Source organism: Epargyreus clarus, unplaced genomic scaffold (assembly GCF_041222505.1).
Source record: "Epargyreus clarus isolate Ecla_fem2 unplaced genomic scaffold, WU_Ecla_fem_2.2 ptg000007l, whole genome shotgun sequence".
NCBI classification, from domain to species: domain Eukaryota; kingdom Metazoa; phylum Arthropoda; class Insecta; order Lepidoptera; family Hesperiidae; genus Epargyreus; species Epargyreus clarus.
In genome coordinates this window covers 20,726,723-20,753,794 of record NW_027332215.1, presented here as the reverse complement: position 1 = coordinate 20,753,794, position 27,072 = coordinate 20,726,723, and the positions used below count along the sequence as shown (strand labels likewise).

Sequence of the window (27,072 nt, the reverse complement as noted above, 5' to 3'; positions counted from 1 at the left end):
AACCTGCCTACTTACATCACTAGTGATTATGTATTTATAATATACCTACTCGTACATGGCCGGAAATTTTCCGCTCTCTTATGTACCCACTTTCTATGAGCTCTTTTTTATTAAGTGACGTGATAACTAATTTGTAATGTTAAACAATATGAAACTCTTTACCTTCCGCACCTAAGCATTTTTAAGTATGACATTTACAACTGTTACGGCCCCTGTGTTGCGATTACATCTGTGAGTAATTTAATCTATTACGATGTAAATACGATACCCAACTTAATGTCCAAATTAAACAGCTACTTTAGAACTCGTAATTAAGGTAGGTAGATATATACGATTTCTTTTTAATAACTTAATGAATGATTTTATAAATTTTATAAACCTTACAGACATTTCGAGAATAATAGGAGCAACGGCCCTAGCAGACCTACTTGTCCGCGATCAAAATTTAGCTGCTTTCAGAAGCCTAATTCAGGGATCAATCGCTCTATGGCACAGGCATAAAAAGCTGTCGCGGCAGTAAACCGCAGAAATGCTTTTTTCACCGCAACCAAATGCAGTAGCCAAAACGTGATGCAGCTTAGATGCAAAACGCAAATCACCGACACTGCAATAAGAATGGCGATCTGAGATCGATTAATCGAAGAATCGATCTTTAACACAAAAAAAAATCGCTTATTTTTATCAATCTCCAGTACGGGATCAATTCAGTGAATCGATCTTTCATCCTAGAAAATCGATAGTCGATCATTTCGTAGTTGGTTCAATGTGTTGTAGATATTTTTTGGCGACGGATACGTATTTCAGTGCTTGTTTGGTTCTTATAATTTTTTTTCGCTACATCATCCTTTTTAGCTGAAAAGAGTGAAGATCGATTTTTGGAGAATCGATTCTTTTCGAAACGCCATCCCTACACTAAAAGTAGCATGTCTGCTAGGATCGTTATTATTAAACATATTATGACATTTTAAAAGAGCTGTGTGCCTTGTCCGCGGAAATACTGCGCTATTTCCTGTCTCATACTAACAATACTCACACTGCCATAATCTTGCTTGAAGGCTGTGGGTAAATCAGATAACTATTAAGTCAGACTTTCTTTAAGGTTATCTTACTAAACAGCAACAGATATGTCCATTTGCTACTTCTATATTTTTCTACGAAAAAAGATGCGGTACGTTGGTACTTGACACTTCAAACCATTGTTAGTCACGCTGATTACTAGGACTTTAATACTTCCTTGAAGATGTTTCCCTTATATTTTAAACATCATGTATTGAAGTTGGTAGAACCCTCAGAGGTTTGACGCCGGCGGCACCACCGCCTATTTCTGCTTAATAACAGCAGTTTTAAGCGCTACTGTGTTCTAGTTTGAACAGTGTGGTAAAGGAGTGGAGCCATACTTTTCCTAGGCAGTCCAGTTTAGTCCTCAGGAGTAGCGATACGTAGCTGACCTCAGGTAGGATTCTAATCTTATCTAGGGTTGACCACATATAGGCGGCAATAGTCACTTACCATCGGGTAGAGTACATGCTCGTCTTCTACTCCGATATTATAAAATAACAATCTACCACGAAGAGCTGCCTCAAGCCAGTAAAAAAACTAGTTACATCGACATTGAGAAAGGTGTCGTAAAATTGGCTTTACGAGTACTTTACACATGTAAGCGATTATAATTACCGTAGATTACTATTAGAAAGTGCTATTGTAAAAAAATTGTTAAACAATTATACGGATCGTATTGCTGCATGTTTCAAGGTAACTTACAATATCTTTATGATTGTTGCCTAACGTTAATCGATTGTCGTAAATCCATAAGCTTGCAATTTTCAGATCGCAACGCATGTTATTACTAACATAGTAAAACTTGAATGTAACGATTGGAATGTGAAATGGAATATTTCCAAACACGTTCGCGCATTATCATTAAATACATAGAAGACTTCCTACACTGCCCTATTGAGCGATCGATAAATTCTGTACATATTTAAGTGTACTTGCATTAAACGTAGTTTACTGTGTGTAAAGCAGTATCCTGAGACAAGGTCTGGTCTGCCTGTCATACTTCGACTCCGAGGTCGCCGGTGAATGTACGGGGGCAAATATGTAAGCGTAACCAATTGTCGATTGCAATTCATGCTGTCTCTGTCACGCACTTGGTAAACGAATCATACTCGAAGATAGTTAAGTTTCTCTAGTGTAAACATTTGCTCTTTTCATCTGATTAATCGGGACAATTAGCATATTGTGATGAAGTTAATTAGTTGTGAAGGTAAGTAGATAAACGATACAAAATATTTTAATACAAACTCCCATTATAATCATCTCTGATTTGAATTTGACGAATTAGAAGTGCAAAGCAAAGACGTTAGAGAAATGAGCAGGTGACGACTAATGGTAAATGATGACTGTCATGAGCATTTCCGCGCTTCGAAGTGCGTGTAAGGTTGACGGGCCTACTCGTTATGCACCTATATAACTATCAGATAATCCTAAAAAATCTCCAACACCCTTTGGAAACGTTCAGGTGGTTAGGATACATTATATGATCATGTCATTGATAGACAATACATTCGAAGCAGAATGATGGAATTATCCACTTCTCATCCTGAAAAGAAACGTACTTATCCAAAAAGTCCAAATAATAGGTTTTACCCACATCCACGTTACCATAGGACTTCATATGTAAAAAATATCAAAAGTAATGCTTAGTAACACAAATATACCAATCGTAGCTCCTTGCTTATTATTACTAATTAAGCTTGTTAAATACCAAATCACTAATTGCTAAAAATTGAAGTCGTTTGTATTATTTTTTCCGGTCTGTAGTTACCTAAATTTCAAAACGTAATGTGCTGATTACGTAGCCTTATGTAATATACTAAACAACGTTAAATTAATTACAAAAACGTAATACTGTAGACAGTACTTATTGTTATTTGAAAAATCTTTTATATTTATAGAAGAGGGATCTTTTAAGATGAAGACTTATATTACATAATATAAGGTGACTACCTAAGCCTTCAGGAGTGGCAACTCATAATATGTAATCGGCTTAAGGTAAATCCGAGTTCTATATGAAGTCTATATCCTTACTAATATTATAAATCAGAAAGTAACTCTGTCTGTCTGTCTGTCTGTCTGGTTGTCTCTTCTTCACGCCCAAACCACTGAACCGTTTTTAATGAAATTTTGTACAAAGATAGTCTGAGACCCGAGAAAGGACATAGGATAGTTTTTATCCCGGAAATCCCACGGGAAATAGGGATGGCGATCTAAGATCGATTAATCGAAGAATCGATCTTTTGGACCCAAAAAATCGATTGTTTTAATCGATAGTAAGGATTGAATTGTAAACTATGCATTTGATCAAGTGATGATCTTTAGCAAAGTTGAAGGTACGAATTTTCAGTTTTATGTATGTTAGTATGTTATATTATTTTTTTTTAAACGCGGGCGAAGCCGCGGGCAAAAACTAGTGAGTATATAAAGTTGGTTAGACTATGCGTGGCAGTTGACACTTATTTTCATGCCATCCTCCCATCAGGATATTAGCCACATTCGTTTGTTATAAAAATGTAGACTTAGGTTTTTAGGTAGGTTTAAAAACATGTTAACTTATCAAATTCCATTTTAAACCTAATTGAACTATTTAGTAAAACAGGTTACGTATATCAAAAAAGGCTTTACGCAACCCACACGATGCACTTACAAAAAATTGAATAAAACAGGTATTCTCGAGTCTAGTGCACTTATAGAGCAAGATCCCAGGGCCACCAGACGTCACGTATTTTCTGATGAAGGAAATGTGGACGATTGAGTAGTGTTAGTATGTACTAAGAACGCATGCCTACCTGCTAGCTTGCTCAGACGGCCAATTTTCAGGTATCAGGTAATCAAGGTACATAAAAACATTACTTACCTCACGTAAATTCTCCAAGCTGATTTTTACGTATATTTTAGGCAATATCCTTAAAAATAAGTCGCCAATACTCCCAGACACTTTCCGTCGGCCGTATTGCTTTGCAGACGCTTTAAAGCTCCCAAAATAATTACTTAACTTCACGTAAATTCTGATGCTCCATTTTTATATATGTCTACCAGACAACTATTTTAAAATCTTTTACAAGAAGACAGACCGATCCAAGGGGCCAATCATCCCCTAAGCTCAATTTTAATGCCTCTGTGGGTAGGAGCGCGAGGGCATTATCCACGCGACTTATCCATGAGACTGAGTGAGACATGTATTAGGATATATTGACCTCTCTCTCTCTCTCACTCCGTTACAATTTACTCATATAACTTACTTATTAATATTAAAAAAAATCAGCTAAAAAATAAAAAATCAGGTAAACAATAATTATAGTTCAAAAAACTAAAAAACACGCTTTTATGATAAAATCAACTAAAAAGTAGAAAATAATTTTCAATCTAAGAATCAATTAAGGAACAGTAAATAGTATAATTGTGGAAAAAGTGTGGGGTGCTTTTCGAACTTGATAAATGGAGCACCCCACACTTTTTCCACAATTATACTATTTACTGTTCCTTAATTGATTCTTAGATTGAAAATTATTTTCTACTTTTTAGTTGATTTTATCATAAAAGCGTGTTTTTTAGTTTTTTGAACTATAATTATTTATTAATTTTTAGTATTTTTCGTTATAGCGACCACCATTATTCATCGTTTCTAAAAAATCAAGTGTCTATCTATTACGATTTAAGAGATAAAGCCCAACGACAGACGAACAGACCGCAGAGGGTTTCGTTTTAACCTTTGAGTACGGAATCCTAAAAATCATTCTACAAGAGGGCATTATAGATATGTTTCAGAACATTTGAGTTATAGGGAAGTAACATTATTATTTTCTAAACTAAAAATCACGATATAAAAGTTACGCCTATTGAAACTAAATAGCAATTATTATTTGCAATCTAAAGTTGCGATGAACTTTGCTGAAGGTGCTTGAACAATCTCGCCTTGAAAATCGTTAATCCTGAGGATGTTGATAAGGGCAATGGTACAAAATTATTAATGTTTAAAATATTGAATTGTCATCGGTCCTTAATAAGTATGTCAAATTTCGAGTTAATCCGACGTTTTTAAGGGGGTTAAAATCATGTTCAAAGATTCCGTTACATACTAACATACTAACATACCAACATACCAACATACATACGTCTGAAGCTAATAAAAGCGTGTTAATTAAAAATTAACTTGTAAAAAAATGCTCATTTGACTACAATAATTCTAGAATTTTATCCTACAAGCTGTTTTGATAAATTCGAAAAAACTTCAATTTTTTCAGATCTTCATTGTTTGAATTTTTTTTTTACAGTGGAAGGAAATGAGGACATTGTTGATAGCGACAATGACGATTTAGATATTCAATATCAAGATTGGCTGGATGATGAATTGTCTAATTTCAATGACGATGATAATGAAGATTAGAGGCACTACTCAGAAATTTTGAGAGATTAATATTTTTCTACTTTGTATTTTACTTATGATTAATTCCCAATAAATAAATAATTAAAAAAAAATTGCTGTTATTCAATGAATTCGTTAACACTATCGAGTATTTGATATTGCTTAAAAAAATATTGAAGTTTTTTCGAATTTATCAAAACAGCTTGTAGGATAAAATTCTAGAATTATTGTAGTCAAATGAGCATTTTTTTACAAGTTAATTTTTAATTGTTTACCTGATTTTTTATTTTTTAGCTGATTTTTTTTTTAATATTAATAATTAAGTTATATGAGTAAATTGTAACGGAGTGAGAGAGAGAGAGAGAGGTCAATATATCCTAATACATGTCTCACTCAGTCTCATGGATAAGTCGCGTGGATAATGCCCTCGCGCTCCTACCCACAGAGGCATTAAAATTGAGCTTAGGGGATGATTGGCCCCTTGGATCGGTCTGTCTTCTTGTAAAAGATTTTAAAATAGTTGTCTGGTAGACATATATAAAAATGGAGCATCAGAATTTACGTGAAGTTAAGTAATTATTTTGGGAGCTTTAAAGCGTCTGCAAAGCAATACGGCCGACGGAAAGTGTCTGGGAGTATTGGCGACTTATTTTTAAGGATATTTCCTAAAATATACGTAAAAATCAGCTTGGAGAATTTACGTGAGGTAAGTAAAGTTTTTATGTACCTTGATTACCTGATACCTGAAAATTGGCCGTCTGAGCAAGCTAGCAGGTAGGCATGCGTTCTTAGTACATAGTAACACTACTCAATCGTCCACATTTCCTTCGTCAGAAAATACGTGACGTCTGGTGGCCCTGGGATCTTGGACTATTACAAGTATAATGTTAATTGCATATTCATTGTTTATATGTCAATGGTAACCTTGAAATTTGATACGTACTTCGATTTATTTGCTAAACATAAAATACTACATTATCTCATATGGACCAGAACTTATGTAGTTAGAGTACCCTTAGTATGAATTATTACGATGTTACAAAATTGTCTGTTTTTGTATTTGGCTACGTATTTGCCCATACACTTCCAATCAACGCCCCTAGCGGACTGTATCAGAAGTGATTGGAAATGTATGGAAAATAGGTAAACAAATACAATTTGTTTACCTATTTCCCATATTTTACAGCAGTCATTTTTTAAAAACGTAAAAACTCATACTAAAGGGACAGATAAGAGACTTTTGTCATTCCAAGCACAAGTAACAGCATAAACGAATATTTGTTCATTTTTGCTTGAATTATGGAACTACAGTATAGATACCACGTCCATTATTTGGATGAATAAAAGCTTTACTCATAACTTATGCATTTATCTTGTATTACTGCAACTGCTATTAAACGACCATTAAAGAGAGCTGTATGAGCACATCGCTGAACGTGGCACAACAATAAATTGAAGACAGAAACATTTCTACAAACACCGGCTATAAAACCAGGCCATCATGAGATAATAGACATGTTTACTTCCACTCAATCAAGTGCAACCCTCGCGAATATGACAGCATAATAGCATTCAGCTATATGCTGACTGAGTGACAATTGCTGAGCAACCTATACTGTTACTCTCATCATGATACTAATGCGATGACATAAAGATGGCTATAATATGTTATAAGACAATTTTAAAACGTACTGAATTATTAGGTACTAATGAGAACTACAGCCAGCTATGTACATAATGGTGCGGTTACTATTTTCAAAACCATTTACCACTTTTTAAATCAGTTTGACGGAAGGTAGCGATTTTTTCTAATATCAGTAAAATATATCTAACATCTAAATCATGTATGGTTAGGAGTTGCTATAGACATGTTGATCTTAAACTAGTCTAAAAACTTTTTAATTTCCTGCTTCATCATAAGGTGATCAGTCGAGGGCCTCACTCACTATACTATATATACACTATACACATTACAAAAGGTGAACGAAAATTACTTACTATTATAAAATGAACTACAAATAAATCATCATCCATCCAAATGAACAGTTAACTAACAACAGTAAACAATCCTTACTAGTGACAAATCAGCGTGATTAACGTATTAAACTGTATTACGGTTCATCAACCCCTCGTCTAACTGAATTGTGGTACGTGGTCACGTAATAATTAACACTCCTAACGTGCCTCGGACGTTGCGACTTACTCATACCTGACGATTAAGCCGCTCATGCTGAACATCCGTCAAATGTGGATTTAAATCGAACTACATCGCGGCGAACAAATTATAAGGCTGTAACTTAAATTGGGTAATTGGTTTCGCTTAGTTTCAAATCTTTTAAAATTTACATCGAAATTCGCAGGCTTCGAAAACCTTTACTTTTTACTCAGATATTTTTTTAAGTCAGTGATATTGACTACACATCTTCAAGATTTTATATAAAACGTCTTGTTGGAAAAATAAGGAAGGAATAATATTAAACTAAATACTTACACACAAAGATTAAATTGAATACACGAGCATTTTATTAATGTTACCTAGATAAACAATATTTTTTTCGTAAAAAAAATCAAATTAAATTTTATGGTTGTAATGTTTAGATTTAATATTTGCTATATCGTTTGTATAGCATCGATGGTCCGTGAATATTATCATCGTATTATAATAATTATATCACAGTAACATGTGCATGTGACCCTAACTGCCAATACGGAAACAACGCTTATGGTTGTCAATGTAGAAAGGTCTCAACCTTCTAGATTATAGGCGGGGAAAAAACAAGTGCGTCCGTTCCGTAATTCTATTATTTCACCGACAGACACGCTTGCGTTCGCTCCGGACAATGAAAACATACGAACATCAGCGATCGACCGCGCGATAGACGCACACAATGCTAGATGCGATTCCAATTACATTTGTTATTTGTGTACACACTTCCTAAATGTTTAATACAAGTTTAAGCGCACGCCTGCGGCTCACACGGTATTTTTTATTTTTTACGGAGTCATCTGATAAAATCTACATACATTTTACCCCTCGTAAAGTTCTCTATCTTTACATGAAAGTTCTATGACAAATGGGTTTAATATTTTCCAAGGTTAGCTCTCAAGAACACCATATTTAAGCATACAAAATAGATATGAAATGAAATATATTTTAAAAACAGGCCGACACTTCAATTTTATTTATTCATTAGATGTCATCGCGTTACATAACGGTATCTAGCATATAAAATAATATCACCGGAAACCACACGCTAATATACTTTCGAATCAACGTAAAGCAGAACGCTATTTTATAATGTATGTCAAAACGCAACAAAAATGACTTAATCGCCTTAATTTAAATGAATCTAACATTACAAATTAGTAAAACAACCAAGTCAGCGTGCTTTTATATTATAAGTAAGTAATAGAAAGATTTTTATTTTAACTGTAAGTCAGACAAAAGTCAATTAATTAGAGTAATGCATAAAAAGTGGTAGTACAATTTGTGTTCATACATTTGACATACATATTCATACATTTTACATACGAAACATTCTTCATTTTGACAATTAATCACATTTACCATGAGTTTTTACGTTTTGACAAAAATGATTGTTTTGGTATTTGTTTACGTATTTGCCATATAATTTCCAATCAGCGCCCCTAGCGGATTGTGTTAGAACTTGGAAATTGTATGGGCCAAGACGTAAACAAGTACAGATATAGAGTCGTAGCGTTTTTCTTGTGCATATATTAACCAAATTGGATAATGTAAAGTGTTAATTGATATATCAAAAGCAACTGCGGAAATCATTAATGGACTCTAATAATTTTTCACAGTAATTCGCTAATTAATGTAGAGGATATTTTGGTATAGAGCGATCTTAAAATCATATTACGTGTCTAAAGTTGTAATTCACGGACTTCCTTCTAATTATATCCTCGTATCCCTGAAACTTTTGAAAAGATAGAAAACTTTTATGATTTTCATTAGTCATTCGCATTGAATATATGAATCCACATGAAACGGATTAATTCACCTATTACGTATAATTATGAACACGACTCTACAAATTACCTACTTTTATGATTTCGCATTTCAGAACTTATCTTTCGAATGAGAAGGCAAGGAAAATACATTCAAATACATAGGCATAATGCCTATTTGAATATTGCAGAATTCACATAACCATATGGCTTAATTTATTCGAAAGCCGATGTGGCGCGGCGCAGGCACGCACCTACTGCGCTACCCTGAGTAGTAAGTAGCAAATTCTTCCAGAAAAAGAACGATTTTGAAATTAATTTATAATGAAAATAATGAATTTGTTTGTTTGATGAAAATAATATCTATTTTTCGTGCCGCGAAAGAAGGTTAAAGAGAAATAACATAAGGTCAACAGGAAAAAAACGTTTAATAATGATTATATCACAAAAATATAATATCGATTTTCGATATTTGAGATCTATTTATTGCCTAGTCAATACTTATTAATATTAAAAACAAGTTTTTGGTCTAAAAATATTTTTTTGATTAGTTTTACTCAGAGCCATGCCTAGTAGCCAAGCCTCAGGCTGCCTGTTCAGAATCCTAATCCGGTGCCGCCCGCACCCAGCGCACGCACTGCCCACTGCACTGTCTACGCGTGACGCTAAAATATTACTGTCACTACGAAAGAATTAGCATACGTAATGTCGCGCACTTGAATGTAATACTTAAAGGTATTCACGTTTAAAACAATAGGAATTCGTGAATAAAGGAATTAGCTACGACAGCAAGTACGAACACAGGCTTTATCCCAAGCATATCAAGGGTTAGTCTGTAAAAATAGAATGACTAAGCGCAACACTATGAAGTAGACCCAAGTAGTATAAGCAAAATAGCGCGATTGTCAAATTTTATTCCGCCAGGCAGGTGCCGAAAGTTGCAAGGCGGTTTACACGCAACACGCGTCTTTCACAACGTACAAATTTACACAAATAGTTCATTAGACTAACAAGCCATCACTCAGAAATGGTTGAAAGGTAAACTTTATACTTTAACATGCAATGATATTCATATCGCAAGTTGATCTTGTGTTCGGTTGTAAACCTTTTAAAGTGCTAGGTGTCTCGTCTAGAATTGTATGATGCTCTACGTGTCTACACTCCGATGCTCTGTTACGGAATACGGTGGGATGTCGAATGTCTTAAATCATTAATAGAACCGAAAAGATTTAGGGCACAGACCTGTATTGGTTTGTGGTTTAACGTCTGTCGCCCAGGGATAAAACCCAAAAACCACGGTATAATGTGCCATACAAAACAAAAAAGCAAACATTTTGCAACTAGCACTCCTGCTTGGTAGATAGAATATTGTTTAAATTTATGCATTGGTTATAATCTATACAAGCCAAGCAAAGCTTGTCTTAAGAATTTTTGTTTCGTAACGTAAACATGTATGAAATTTTGTATTGAATAGTATTTAAAGATTTTCTATAGAAAATGCAGTTTATCTTATTTAAAGATAACTGGCATCTTGAATATTAAAGAAATGGTAAAGTCGATAAATAAAAAAATACCGATTATGCATTTTATGGGTTAATGAAAAGGTATTCCCCAATTAAGAATGGTGCAGTAAAAGTCCAAAGACATTTCAAGGTCTGCGTATTTGCTAAATACCTACAATTCCCCAAGTAGAAAATCAACTTTTACCACAATGTCGGTAAGTACATAAAACATGTTTCGTAAACAGGAACTGTTCATGCGTACAAACTGACGTACTAGTAACTAAATATGATGGATAAAAGTGAAATTTACTTATTTATTTTGTCTCTTGCCGTTAGAACTAATTAATTCAAGCCTCTCACTGAATTAAATATAAGTATACAGGAATCTTAATTAATCTTAAGATTTAACAGAATAATAAAATGAATAAAAATATATACGCATTCTATCTAACACATTCTTCCGGTCGGCCCCGATACATGACCGAAAATATTGTCTCTTAGGAACAGTGTTAATATTCGCCAGCAGAAGTTTGTGACTGTTTTTCATCGACCATCATAAATGCTAATTTGGCCATAAAAAGTTCAGGAAATGTTCGATGTGATAATAACCGTAACAGGTATTACAACATAATAATATATTTCTAATAAAGCATAATATAACAGCTTCATTAGGCAAATGAAGACGCGTTAAATAAATGTTACGGTATATTAATAGCGGTGCCTTCGGCCCGTTGCGCGGGGCCACACTCGGAGCGACGGTTTGAATTAATAACTATTATTTGCCATACTCATACTCTTTGCTTAAGTATTAAACCTTGTTTTAGGAGTGGTTTCGTAATAATCTCGTGTATCATGGACGTAGAAAGAGCCAAGGTCAGCGCACAGCGTCCGAAACGCGGACACGTCATATCGACGACGGCATTTAACATCTGCGCAACCTTTAGCAATAATAAAACAAACAGGCTAAGCAACATAGGGAGTCACTACCATAGTACATTATTTTTTTATAATATAGGAGTAGCAGACGAGCATACAGTCCACCTGATGGTAAGCGGCTACTGCCGCCGATGGACATCTGTAATCAACCCCAGATAGGATTAGATATTCCCACCTGAGGTCGGCCACAGATGCGCCGCTACTCCTGAGGACTAAGCTGGAACGCCTCGGAAAAGTATGTCTCCCTTACCGCACCCTTCAAACCAGAACACAGCAGCGCTTAACGCTGTTGTCATTAGGTAGAAATAGGTGTGGCGGTGGTGCCGCCGGAGTCGAACCACAAAAGGTTCTACCACCTTCAAAATCATCTTGTTACAAGCATAAAAATGCTTTTCTACTAGAGATGTACGATTTAGCTAAGTTAGGGATGTGTACCTATCTAATCATCAACTGGAATGAAACAATCCAAGTAGTTGATTTGCACGCACGTTTGTAGCTTATGTACCTCGAACATACCTGGTGAATGAGCACCGTTACGATAGGATTACATATTTTAACACATTAATCCATTAAAACCATAGATCAGTATCTATGGTCAAAACATACCGAAAACGTACAATATGATTCGAAAACTCTCGCCTAGAAAAAGAACAACTTGGATGAACAACCTACAACCAAATATAATGAATGACGAAAATATAAACTCATAACAATATTAAAGCACCTTGAAGCAGCTCCATATTTAGCCTCTCACAAACCCGACAGACTGATGATGTCTAACGCCATAAACAATAGCGTGCATGTCGCATGTAAACAGTGAATGTGGTAGAAAGCTTAGCGACGAGACCGAGTAATGGCTACGATGTAACATTGTCGCCGCCGTGACCACTACAACAAAGAAGTAAATACACGATGTTTTATTCATCCGTTATCTCGAAGCACATTCCTGAACAAAGGTCATCGACAGAAAGTGAAACTGGCCGATGCCGAAAGTGATGCTCATAAAACGCGGGATGTACGTAAGTATGAAGCGTCTCGCCGATGCTACGTCGCGAAGCTCGACCCGGGGTCGAACCCGAAGCCTATGTATTTAATGACAGTGATGCAATCGAGTTAATCCAATGTCAGTTTCTTATGACACTTCTGCACTTTTTCTCCGTGCATGATGCGCGCTCGGTGACGAAACGCTATGATATAATGTCGAGTTTGCGCAAAGATTGTTTGAAGTTGTTGCAAACGTCTATTTTGCCAAGTAGGTATAAGTATATTCGATTATATGCATAGTCGATAACTACAACCATTATAAACCTACTTTGAAACGTATCAGGTATTCCAATGGTCCTTGTTGCATAATCAGTTCGTCCTGTCACTCGATCGTTTCTAACTTATAACGTTTAATTATTAAACTATTTCATTTAATATGATAATAAAGCGAAAATATTTAGTAAAGAAGCTTTACATTTGAATAAATACATACTTAACAATAACATTTATGTAAAAAACTTTATTGTAAAACACATTTTAATTGTATAATACACCAATTCAAATGTTTTAGTACTCCGTGAACTGGTAATATTAACAAAGCAAACCTGAACTCGTGGCGTTAATGCCATTATAACACACTCGTCTCACTTAGAACGTGATCTGTGAATTAAGTAAAATGTCAACCACAAGATTTTGCCAAATAAAGAACCAAGTAGGTATTCTATTCTTGCGGAAGGTCACTCGCGTTGAATATTATTCAGTAAATTCTAGTAATCGTTCGGGCCGACATATAAATTGGCTACTAATTTTAATAATATACGACAATTTTATAGCCAGTAGGTATCTACAACTTGCTAGGCCAATTTAAATAAAGGAACGGGAAAATACTATGTACTTTTACAGATATTGTATCTTCCAGGAAAATGTTATCTTACATATTGTCTTTATTATTATTTATTTGTTATTTTTATATAGATGTTCGAACTAAAACTATAGATATGGACTAGGGTTAGGTGTGGACTACTCTACAACATTCAGTTTATTACTTTCATCAGCGCATTGCATTTAACTACATTAATCATTTATGAAAGCATCAGTCCAATCCGAAATATAGATAATATATTCATATGTAATATAATAGCTTATCTATATTCTTAAAGAAAAAACATACAAACAAACGCCTTAACAGCAGATCACAAAAAACGCATAGAATATCAAAATAGTTGGCAAATGAGTAATAATTATAGCATTTCTAGTATAATTAGCGATCCATTACTAATTGTTTTACTTTCTATTGAAGTCACTAATCATGAATTAATTTTATATCCCTGTAAATTTTTACCGAGGTAAGCAATAATTACTAAATTAACCGGACTCACGCGAAGTTATCGTGAATAAATATATTATGCAAGAGTTTAGTATCTGTTCTTACCGTGAAACTAACATTAGCTGAACGTATAGAACATGCATAGTTTCATCCGAATTGCAGCTAACATATTTGGGACACGAGCTAACCGCATTCTTGCCGCGGGTCGAATAAGTTGCGCGAAATTACAACATGCCATCGATTCTATCACTCGAGCCGCCTACGCGGCCGCAGACGACGCACGTGCCGAGAAAAATGCTCCTGTAATTTATCGCTACAAGCCTGACCGCGCTGAAACTATCGAAATAAATTTAAGGGTTGCAACAGTTATACGCAGTGGGTTGCGAGCGAGCAGCGAAGCGGCACGGAGCGGGCCCGGAGGAACTCGGGCGAGTCACGAGCGGGTCGTCGGCGTTTGCGTAAGCGTGGAAGGATTAGCGGGTGGCGATGGGTCGTGACCTGCCGTGCTGTCGCCGCCGCCACCGGGTGCCCTTGACATATCGGTCCGCTAGATGTAGAAAGTGCAAAGAAGCGAACTCGATTGCTCCAACGAGATATTCGACGCCGGACACGCCGAAAACTCCCGTCGTCCGTCCGCGATTGCTCATCGACTCCTAGCCCATTAAGCCAGCATTGTTATGAACGTACACGTCAAGTTGGCATTAATCACAGCCGACATTTATCATTTCGTTAAATTCACGTTTAAACGTTGTAAGATAGTTATACAAGCAAAATGATTAATTACATCATATATCTACAATGAATCGCGTGCTCTGTCTTTCCCACGAGTAACTTTGTCTTTTTTGTCGTTTACTCGAACATTATAAAATAATTATGTATCATTACTATTAGTTTCGGAAATACTTCTTCATTCACTGCTTATTTTTGTCTAATATACATAACTTCCGATTACATAGAATTAAAATATGTATATTGCAATATACATTATATAATTTATTATTAGCATTATTTCAAAAGCTACGTGCACAGATTGCGTTATTTAAAAGAAATTATATACACGTATGTACTAACATATAATATTATGAATGTCGATCTGCGTACTGACATTTTAAAAACATAAGTAAAATTGCCTCGGAGCAATTTAAGACAATCTTTCTAAACTGCTTTATGGCAATTTAATATTTAAGATTAAATTTGATTTCTACTAATATTTAAAATATAAATGTCATCCAAATTAATGTTTCCACAATATTAGGCAAAATTGTATATTGTTATTATTATGAGCTGATCAATGTGCTGCACATCCGCATCCAATTTTCATATTGAAACAAATCTGTCTGCGTTTACCCAATACTCATTTAATCGATATAAAAAACTTATTAATTTATAGAGTATGATAAGCAAAATGTTTAGTAACTGTCTTTACAAACGTCATAGAGTCAGCTTCACAGCTACCTTGACGGTAATTAAACATCCCATTCGACAAAATGATTGCCATCCCTACAGTGATATGCGAGTTCATATTAGTTGGTATGCGAAAGGCGAAAGTGATGGTCTTTGACGTAAACGTCAGCTCTGCCACGCCACTGGCTCTATGCCTATGCCGCAACGTAGAGCTTGAAACTCAGACAATCTGACACTAATATGGACCGGGCAATAACCGATTTCACACTTTTCAAAACCATTAGATTATCTAATATTATAAACAGTTTATATGTTTCTTATTTTATAATTAGAAAGCTATATTTTGTCACGATAAAAAATGTTGCCATTTTCTCAACCAATAATGTTTATTTGCACAACACACATAAAAACCCATTTAAGTTCTTGTTTATCTATTTAACTCTAACACAGCTAAACCTATTTTGACGAAACAAGAAGGAAAAAAATGGAAATTAGATTAATTATTATTTAATCATATAAGTTTGTCAATATTCTCCCAATAGTTACTTATCTAAGAATTTTCATGTTTACACCAAAACAATATCGAATAGTCGCAAGTCCGATAAAAAGCGTAAAAAAATGGGGCCAATGCTTCTCGGTCACTCGTAACAAACAATTAATTGGAAAGATTCGGCATCCAGCGAGATTTTTTATAAATAACAATAATATATCCTATATTTATTTATATGTACCTAAGGCAACACGTGAATATTGCGCCCCTCAATTCTTTTCCAGAAAGAGTTAATCACTTTTGAAAATATATTATATAGTCTCTTCATTATATGTACATAGACTTTTCGACACACTGTTATGAAGATTACATAAAATATTTTAGCTATGAGGGCAAAACGGGACTTCCTGAAGGCTACCCTGGGCGGCGGGCGGTCAAGCCAAGCCTACGACGTAGCTACGCCGATGATATTATTCACCAAACATTGCGGCGCTAGGAGTCTAAACTATTGTAGTTTAAATGTTCAGGGTTTTATTTGGCTTCAATTCAACATGGAAACGATTAAGACGTACTTATATTGTTTTTATAATAACTGTAAACTAAATTAATGGTTTATGGGCCGCAGGTGCCATTTAGCGCCGAGTGGACAGCACGACCATTTAATTTAAATTCCATGAAACATCGTACAAATTGAAAAAAATACGCGGAACAGGGCTAGAGCGATTAGTTACGGCGTTTAAACGTTTTAAACCTGTAATTTAGCATATTTTATTCCCAATCAAGTCATTATTAACAAATACATCCCGATCTCTAATGAAACGACTTGGAAAATACTAATACCGACGTTATGTTTTTGGAAACATTTTTCTTATTGTACGAGTAAACCAGAAACACTAAAATTATTATAGCAAAAACATCAAAATAATTATCATTACACTAATATCATAATTACGAGCATAGTCATAGTGAACGCAAATGACATTAACATTAATGACTTCTATGAATCAATCGTAGCGGGATATTTTTTATGAATTCCAAATCCGGTTGCAAGGATACGATGACTAAGATATAGAAGCGGTTACAGCGAATATATGAAAAGGGAAAGTGAAGGTCACGTGGAAGACGAGTCTCGCTAATGGAACAAGAATGGCCCGCGGAGGCGCGCTGTACCACTCGGAACTCGGCACATCGCGAATATTCCGTGTAAACTTCATAAAAACGTGTGTTCGACAAATAAACGACCCTTACAGATTTATACTTAATGCTTTCAACTTATAAAAGTTCAAAAATCTATCGAGAACAAACTGTTTTATATTTATGTTCTTACGTAGGTATAGCTCAAAATACGCTGTTACATAAAAATTCATAGTAATCGTATTTGATTATGTATAAAATATCATTTGAATTGTCATGATAAAACCAAGTTAGGAACTCGGCTTCTAAATACACAATCAATTTCAGAAGACAATTCTGCTTTCCAAACACTCAATACCTGAATTTCATTACAACACGTTGAAACTGCGAACGAATCAATTTTTTGTGAGTCTGTATTTTAAGTACTTGTAGTAAAATGTACTGAGTAAGAAAATTAGTTTAAGTATGCCATCGGCAACTTTGACTTGACTGTATTTAGATGTACAAAAACATATTGATGAATATGAGCCTAGTTAAATTTATTTTCACTTATAGGTAGGTCCCAACATTTGTGAGGTAAATGTTGAAATAAGTAAATATTTATCGAATTTAGAATGCGAACGGTAAAATTCTGGATATAAGTGTTTTTTACCAATTTTTATGAGCATGCAAATTATTTGATGGTGTAAAAGCACACCAAGTACTTGGGTGATGGTTTGTCATTTAAAACGAGCGTTAGAATAAATTTCATTTATACATATTATATAACTGACACATGCGAGTGATCGATAAACCCCACTAACTAATGCAGATCATAGCGTAACGAATGCGTTCAGTATTTTAAAGCACGATGTAAATACCTATGGGCACTTTCTTTTCGTGTGTCGTACTCCGATCGGTGTAACATACGAATCTGTATCGCGGAGAAATTTCGATACATGCTGATTTGTATTCCAATAAGAGTTATCCAAATTACGTAGCAGCAATGACAACACACAAAAGTGAGTTTTCTTTTAACAGCGAAAGTGAACAGTCATCGATAGATAAAACCATATAAATCGTCTTGATTGTAAACGATTCCAGAAAGAATCTACGCCAATGTTGAAAGTTTGGCATGCAATCGGTAGACTAGTTACATTGCAATAAGTTTTTAATCTTGTAAAATTTCACAATTATAATTATTTCATTTGACTTACAGCCTCTCACTCAGAAATACGCGGTATCCCAAACGAGTTGTAACGATTTTTTCAAATGTATATATATTATTTATACATAAGTAATACAGTGAGTTCTACGCAATTTTGAATCGTTCAATTAAGTAACGCGTGGTCAATTATCTAATAACAAGTAACATTAAAACTAAGTACTAAATAATAAATAAACACTTTCTACACTCACAGCCCCACACTAGGATTCCCTGTGTCGTGGGTGCCATGGACACACACATAGACAAATATACAAACACCCAGACCCAGAAACAGAAATCTAAATTCATCATTTAGATATCTGTCTGGCCGGGGATCGAACCCGGGACCCTTTGCGCGTCAGACCGGTATAGTGGCCGCCCCGCCACGCGGGTCGTAAAGTCACCTAAGTATGAGTTAGTACACTTGAACATAAGTATAAATATGTGATGTGACTATTTACACAGACATATACCTAACTACAATCAAGTTCTTAGATCAACAACGTTTTACATTTGTAAACGTAATATAAATTGATGAGAAACAACAATAACTAAGTATTTCAATGTTACGAGACTAATACATAATTATTGTTGTTGTTGAATTACTGTTAATTTTAAAAAAGTTTTTAATTTAAATTCCTCAGAATATGAAAATATTCCTTATATTCATACGAATACATATATTGTACATATCCAAATACAAAATGTTTTAAAAATAGCCATGTCGTTTCATCACGGATACCTTAAATGTGTTTACAAGAAGTTTGCATGATGTAAGTACCTATTTCGGTTGAGAATGGAGGAAAACGAATAAAAATAAAATAAAGCTTTGATCACAACATGTTATCAAAGGTCGATCTAATGTTCAATTTCATAATACATCAATTCGTGTATATGATATACAAATTATAAGTTGATACGTTCAATAATAAAAATATTAAGAACAAAAAAAAACTATTATAACCACGTTTTTTGATGCCAACAAAAACATTGAATAGGTCAGGGCACGGCTTAAGAATTTCGTTATTAGTCACTAAAGAATTATTATATTTGTTTATCGTGCCATTTTAGCTTACCTCCTCCTAACTATTTAGCACTTGTGTCGCAAATATTACAGAGAGAGTTTTGACAATAGACTGTTAAATCATTGTTATCGAGTCATACTCGTACCTACACTCTAATGTCCTAGATATTACTTGTATATGCATAGGCAAGGTTAGTTAGTTACGTTAGTGCTTCATACCCGTAATGCAAATACATTTCGTGTATGTAACATAAGTACTTATAATGTTAACATTATGAGTATTTAGCATTCTACTCGTAGTTACAATATTGTAGAGGTAAACACTCGATTCGTTGTCTACTTTAAAATACAGACGCGACCTCTCTGATTTATCAATCTATACCTTTCATTAATAATGTATATTTCGCAATATGTCGCTGTGATACGAAATGCAAACCAGCTTGCATATTTTATCTACATTTACAAACCGTGCTTACAGGTACGTACCTTCTGACTGCGTGCTTATGAAAAGTTTATATAGTTATACAAAAAAAATCGAAGCATTATAATAACCATACTTAGATATCCATATCGTACGCAAAGGGAAACTGTTTGAGAACAATGTACGCGATTCGATACGAAGCTTCGCGCAGAGGAAAGTTCGTACAACGGATGAGGCCGCAAATTTGTGGCGACTATTAATGTATATTATTTTTGAATAGAAAATTTTCAATCTAAATAGAGACATCAGAGAACATTAAGCGAAACATTACTGCTACGTAGGAAAACATTTTGTGTTCTCTGGTGCATCCACTGTGAGTCGGCATGGAAGCTGCGAGGGAGACAATGTACGCCGTAAGTCGTGCATATTTTAAAAGCCATGTTTCGCAGTCTTCATTGAGAAATACGCGCCCTCATTCGTGATGTCAGTTGACTGCTGTTGAGCAATCGACACCTGATTTCCACACGAGAAATCAGATCAAATTTTCGCGGTATCGGCCGCGACATGAGATGACTCGTATCCCTATAACTTCTAACATTACGTAAAGCTCGACCGCGGTCCGCGAGCCGCGAGATTCACGATCCACCCATGCAAACACTCGATGAAAGTGACAATGTTCGCTGACAAGTTCGGAGATGTTATTTTCCCACATGACATTTAACACCTATTTATGGCCTATTAGAAAGTGATTGTGTAAATATTACCACATTATTATGAAATATTCGCATATTTACGACAGCGGACTTCTAGAATCGGAATCAATTCAATTAGCATACTTGCACATTAATTCGATTAGAATAATACTTTATTGAGTAGATTATTTAAATCAGGATAAAATTATTTAAGTATTCAGTATAATATTATAATAATAGTACTTACAGCGCTAGCCTGGCGTCCATGGCGAGCGAGGAGCGATCGGAGCGATCGGAGCGCGCGGTGCGTGCGTGGTGCGTCTACGGGCGCACGGCCGGATACTCCGGCTTCTGGCTGCAACAGAAACCTCGCGTCAGCACACGCGCCTTTCCCAAACGACACACAGTTGCGACAGTGAAGCTCAACGAGGAAGCTGCATCGCACATTTAAATGCAACGTTAATGTCAGAGAGCGTGTAAATGCCAATAGTGGCGACCTTTCGGTTTTGAACTAGGTTGCGCAAGCGAGGATCGCCGGTCGTGTGAGAAAGGCGAGTGCGTGTAGGAACGGCAGAGTGCGCCGAGTACGGCGGGGGTGAGACGCACCGGGGGGCGGAGGGGGTAACACCGCTGGCGACGCGCTGCCGAACGGCGACTAACCTCGCCGCCGCGTGCGCACCTCTTACTTATAGCCGCGCGCCCACATGCACCGAGCTCTGCCTGCCACCACTGGCTCACCCTCGACGCCTCTCGACAGCGCCGCGGACACTGCGATACCCTGGACCCTACCGATGCTCATTCCCCTGCCATGTTCTGCTTCCCCACCAAATATCTCTGCCGATCAGCTCTCGTGGAGTATCCAACGTAAATGCTCTATCGATGTCATTCATATTTACTTCAATTACTCGAACACATTATTTTTTAGTTTTACCCCCGTACAAGCAGCATCACTTAGTTATCCGTTCGAAAGGAATAAGTAAAGTTCACCTTCGACATAGCGAAATATCCTGTACATCCTGCAAGGTATATAAGTCATAAATCGGTAAATTGTTGAATATTTATACTCCAGTATTATACTACGAAGCAAATATTAAACGCCTCACTCAGAATTATTAAGTAACATAAAGTTAGTAAGTTAGTTATATCTTTGATAAGGACGGAAGTCCCACGAACTCAGTTCACATGAAGCTGATTGTGCGTCGCCGGTACTTCCGCTCGGCCTCCACGTCACACTGAGGAGAACTATCCGAGCCTCGTCCACCGTGCCCCGACTAAGGCCACGCAAGGAAATTACTGTACACTTTTTGAGAATGACAAATTGCAATACAATATTCCTAGTCCTACAATATAAAAAAATGACTGAATGCACAACTTATTCTCTCTTATTCTCATTTGTCTTCTTTGTTATTTATATTACTTTAAGTAATGTTTGTTTACTTTCACACTAATATTTTGATTATACTTTTGTTGGTGACAGTTTTGTTTTACGCCACAAAGAGACAATATCGTAGCCTACGACACCTTTTGTAGGTAGTATGATGCAGATTCGTGTTGGTTATCTACTACCTGCTAAAGTATCGCAATCCAGAAGAGCACAATGGCAGTCTTCCAATACTTGGCTCGTTTTAGAATGCTTCTGAATTGGAAAATGGATAATTGTAAGACCGTAAGCCTAGAGTATGCTGTATTTAACAAGAGGTCCTTGGATAAAATAAAAACCACATCCGGGAGGATCTTTAAGCTGGTATTTGTATGGCGGCATTCATGGTGTTGTAAACATCTATAAGTAACAGTGATGGCCGCACGTAAACATGAGACAGCTCCGACTATTTGGTAACTATTTTTGACTACTAAATCAAGCAAGCGCCATACAAAAGACATCAACGCGTCGAAACATTAACAAAAATCTACGTAATAGTATGAGATCGGATCCGTATAGAAATCACATAGTCAATGGATGTTCATCCGCTTTCTGATCTTCAAAATATATATTATACGAGTATATTGTAAAATAATCAAAATACGTTTACCTGACTGTGGGATATGTTTTTCGCGCGTATCTTGTATGTTTGTCTTTCTTTATACCCTCGGATCTAACAAACGGCTGGATGAATTTCGACAGTTAAAGTGTTATTATATTCGTCTCAAATACATACCCAAGTTTCCTTAGATAGGTGTTAGAAAAAACAAATATAAATGGCAGCTTTTTGGCGCGAAATAGTAACACGTTTTAAAATTAAGCGAACCAAACCTAGGATATCAAAATAAAGGAAATTAAAAGAGGATTACAAAAATATATATCGACATATAAAAAAAGCATGATGACTGTCTGACTGATTGATATCAACGCACAGCCGAACTTTTACACATAGGTACTTTGTATAGCGTAAATGTGCTCATGTACGGGGATGAAATAGGCCTTGACCATGCCTTGACAGATAGTTTGAACATCAGATACCTACTTACTATGAAACTTTATATTTGGCTTTCTGGATAAAAATAATGAAGCGCCTATTGCACCGTTTTTGTAAATTATAATTCGGTCTTTTAGTGCAGTCGGGTTTTTGATCTTTAATTAAATTATTTGTTATATATTTTTATTATTTTTAGTAATTAAGAATATTTAAGTAAATATTTAATTTTGTATATTATTGTCATATATATAATAGGCAACATATTATTGATTTGTTAAAACTTTTGTAGTCTGATCATAGTGAAAATTACTTTGAAATTAACAGGAGTAATTGGACGCTACTTACCTTGGTTATATAACTTAACTATTATGGCTAATTACTACACAAGTCTATCAAGTAATGGTCTCAGGTTCTCACAAAGACCGAGGAATGTATGTCGCGATGAAGCGTTTCGTCTTTAAGCTTGTAATTAATATATGTTGTATATATCATGTCAATATCATAAAGAAATGAGTCAACGTACTTCTCGGAAAAACATCTTCTACAATATCTTTGTAAATGGGTATTTCACGGTATGTAGGTATAATAAACAGCTGACTTTTTTATTAAGCTGTATTACCTTCACGAGAGGGTACACTTCACATGGTGTGTTTCCATGGCTCATTTCAAGGGTAAGGAATTAAAATTACGTGTGACCACGATAGGGTACGCATGATGAAATTTTTCACGGGGAATAAATAAATATAAATTAAGGCTGTGCTGTGCTTTCCAGATAAGCAGCTTACTACCAACAGCTGCATGTAGGTATTCGTATATTTTAGTTTCGTATATCAAAATCATCAAATATTTTAATATCACCAATGTCTTGCATTTAGAAGAAAAGTCATCTTTACTCTCATCTTCAATGTAGATCACGACTATATCGGATATTCGTATCTAAAAATATCTAAAAACAATTTATTTAATACAATATACCTACATATTTTGTTAGACTCTTCATTTCTTATTTCTCTATTTTGGACGTAAGTGAAATAGAATGTGAGTTAAGTCACATATTAAAACACATTGGATGTAAATAAATATTAACGAAGACAAATTAATAATGTAGTATGTCGTCAGGGAGTTCGGTCCACTCTTATAAATCAAAAGTCAAGGACGTGCCGTTCAGTATTGAGTCCGACTAGTTCTTGTTCGTCTTCATTTTGATATTTGAAGCCTTAATGTCATTTTAAACAATCAGGTAATCCCAGTGACACAGATTCTTAAGGCGCATGTTACGCCAGTCAATCGTTGGTGTAGGTTTTAGTTACGTGTGCGAAAGTTTTTCTATTATCCTAACTATCCTAATTCTAATCCTAACTAATATTATAAATGCGTATGTGAATGTTTTTGTTTGTGCACTACACTTTCTCGCCTAACAACATGACCAATTGTCATTAATTTTTTTTTTATCTCGGAAACAGTACCGTTCCAGAGGGATAGATAAAAACCTCTGACCGCGAGCGAAGCCGCGGCTAAAAGCTAGTATTTTTAATAAAAAGTCAGCTTTAAAGCAGTATTTGCTTCGAAAATATTTATACTACTTAAGCATTAAGTAATTAGTAATTACCTAATGCAGAAATCTGGCGGCACGGCAGTGTCCTGCCAAGTCACTTGTTTTAACTTAATAAATATTCTGAACTTCCGAGGTACATACATAAGAATTCTGGTAGTCTGGAAATATAACCATCACATTTATTTGTTCCTTAAAACGACAGTATACGAGTTCAAAAAAATCCTAAAAATTTTCTGAAGTTAATCAATTTACATTTGGCCAGGTTATTTGACTATAATGTAGATCTTTCCTATTCTTAATGAAAGGCAGTCCACGGCATAATGATTGGCATATACGAGTATTGTGCTCTCTACATGTGACAGAGACAGACAATAGACGATGGACGGGTCTTCTCTTAGTATTAATTCACCTCGGTGGCCAAATGCGAATTAGTAGACATCACATAACTTCGACATTTTTTTTTAAATAACTCTCAGCATATACGTTTTCCTTCACCTTTATATCAAGTGATAATTAAGTTCTAATATGCACATAATTTTCAAAAGTCAAAGGTTACACAATTGTACAACCAATACGAACCTCGATCCGTGCAATTGAAAGGCTGAGTTTAAACCATAACTATGATAACCACTTTGTTACTGTAGTCTCGAGACCAGAACAGAGCTTTGGCATCCCCTGCCTGTCGTAAGAGACTACTAAATGTAGGCTTCTGATTTGCAAGCGATCGGTTCTCAGATAGTGAACCCGGGAGGGATGACTGTATATGTGACCGCAAACGTCGTTAACCCGAAAATATGGTGAGCGTAAATGCTTACCTGGGTAGAGTCCAAAACATGCACCGCATTAGGGGGACGCCAGTTTCATGGAAAATTCCGGAGTCTTCCATATGCGCTAAGAGTGGCGACCTGGTTAGTGGTTAGAATCCCTTGATCACACCAAATCTTAATATCATTAACGTCATTTTAGCCAAACCAAATCTTATCTTTTACCGTTACCACACCTGGCACACGGACATCAGTCTGATGTAACTTTTATCGGTAAACCAAGTACCTAACAAGTAATTTCTAATACACACATTAGGTACTTTAAAGAAAGTACAGGCCTAGATTGCTAGGCTAGATTGATAGAGGTAGGCCTATATTTGAATTGAACCTTTATATTAGAAAAAATCGTATCAATTTGCAAGCCCCACTCTAACATGGGTTATACATACTAGATATTTGGCGATGATGAATGGGTCTAGTCGTTTGGGTTCGGCCTCTTAACCTTTCAGTTCAAACTCACAAAGAAATCTACGATTTTTCAAAGTTTTGTGCGTAAACACTTATTATGACTGGCTAATTGGAGATGTTTCAAAATGTATGGGCTCCCGGCCACCTTTTGTACACTATACTAAAAACTAAGAAAACATGCAAAGAACAATTTGTAGGGGTTCATTTTCTTCAAATCATGTTCGTTTAATTGTTTAAAAACAATAATTTACACTTAAACTTGCAACACAACAGTGGAAAAACATCATGGCGGTAGTGATTACCGTAATAATGTCATCTGTCATTCTATTTTAACTTACTATATACATTATATACTTTTTAATATGTTTTTTACGTGAATGGGCGTAGATTAAGGTTTCTGGTCGGGAATTCCTGGATCGGGAATTCCCGAGAAAAACACGATGAGTCGGGACGGGAAAAATGGGCCGGGATCCCGAAAACTCGGGAAATTTCGTAGGTCCAAAAAAATCTTAAAAATATCGTAAATTACTCATAGATTTTAACATTTATGATGATTTTAACATGCAATACTCGGTGAGAACATATTTACAATGTTAAAGCAGATCTTATCGCGTAAGAATATGTCCGTAAGCACAAATTAATACCGAAGTTTTAACTATATTGCAATGGTAGTGCTTAAAAGCTGACGAAAATGAAATATGTTTAAAAAATTAAGAATCATGTCAATGTAAGAAATACATTTGCAAATGAGGCACTAAATGCTTTCTTATTTTATCCATCCATACATTAGCCTTTTGAGGAACATTGCTGGACATAGGCCTCTTATTATATAATTACAATTGCCCAAGTGCAATTCGAACTCGCAGCTCGAGAGTATCATACCACCAAAATTTTTATTTCTTTTATTTGTTGTATTAGTTATTAATGCAACCATTGAAGTACCTACATGCATTATGAACATTTTAACAGTCTACCTATTACGTTCAATAGATAGAAGTGAAAAACATCGAAAAATAGCGGTTCCTTGTATTTTTTATATTTTAAACTTTTTATTTTTAGTATTTATTGTTATAGCAGCCATTATACATACTCTGCAAAATTTTCAAATTTCTATCTATTACAGTTCAGGAGATAGAGCTCCATAAGTCGTCACTGGCTCGAATACTTTCAAATTCAACCAAGTTTAAAAATGAGGATTTTGAGATAAGAAAGCACTCCATATTTTTCCGCACGTAAACTAGGTGGATTCTGCGAGTAACCCCATTCGCATAACAACAACGTATACGGGTGTGACATGAAGTCATAGACATGATGTTTGCCTTGTCCCTGTTGATTTTAAGACCTGTCCGTTGTGAGGCATGTTTTAGACGTCAC

General features: G+C 35.4%; 1 protein-coding gene across 2 annotated transcripts in view; it reads right to left on the bottom strand.

Moving 5' to 3' along the window:
• Nucleotides 1-21,223, bottom strand: part of LOC140743642 (uncharacterized) — a 38,354-nt gene extending 17,131 nt beyond the window's left edge. The window contains exons 1-2 of one of the 2 annotated variants that reach the window (XM_073075068.1): nucleotides 21,104-21,223; nucleotides 20,745-20,852 (exon numbers count right to left, since the gene is read on the bottom strand). In XM_073075068.1, coding sequence (XP_072931169.1) covers nucleotides 20,745-20,764 — 20 coding nt within the window. In that variant the 5' untranslated portion in view covers nucleotides 20,765-20,852; nucleotides 21,104-21,223. Of the gene's footprint in view, nucleotides 1-20,744; nucleotides 20,853-20,994 lie in introns of both variants that reach the window. The other variant, XM_073075069.1, reaches the window with a different exon arrangement.
• Between the last annotated feature and the right edge of the window lie 5,849 nt (nucleotides 21,224-27,072).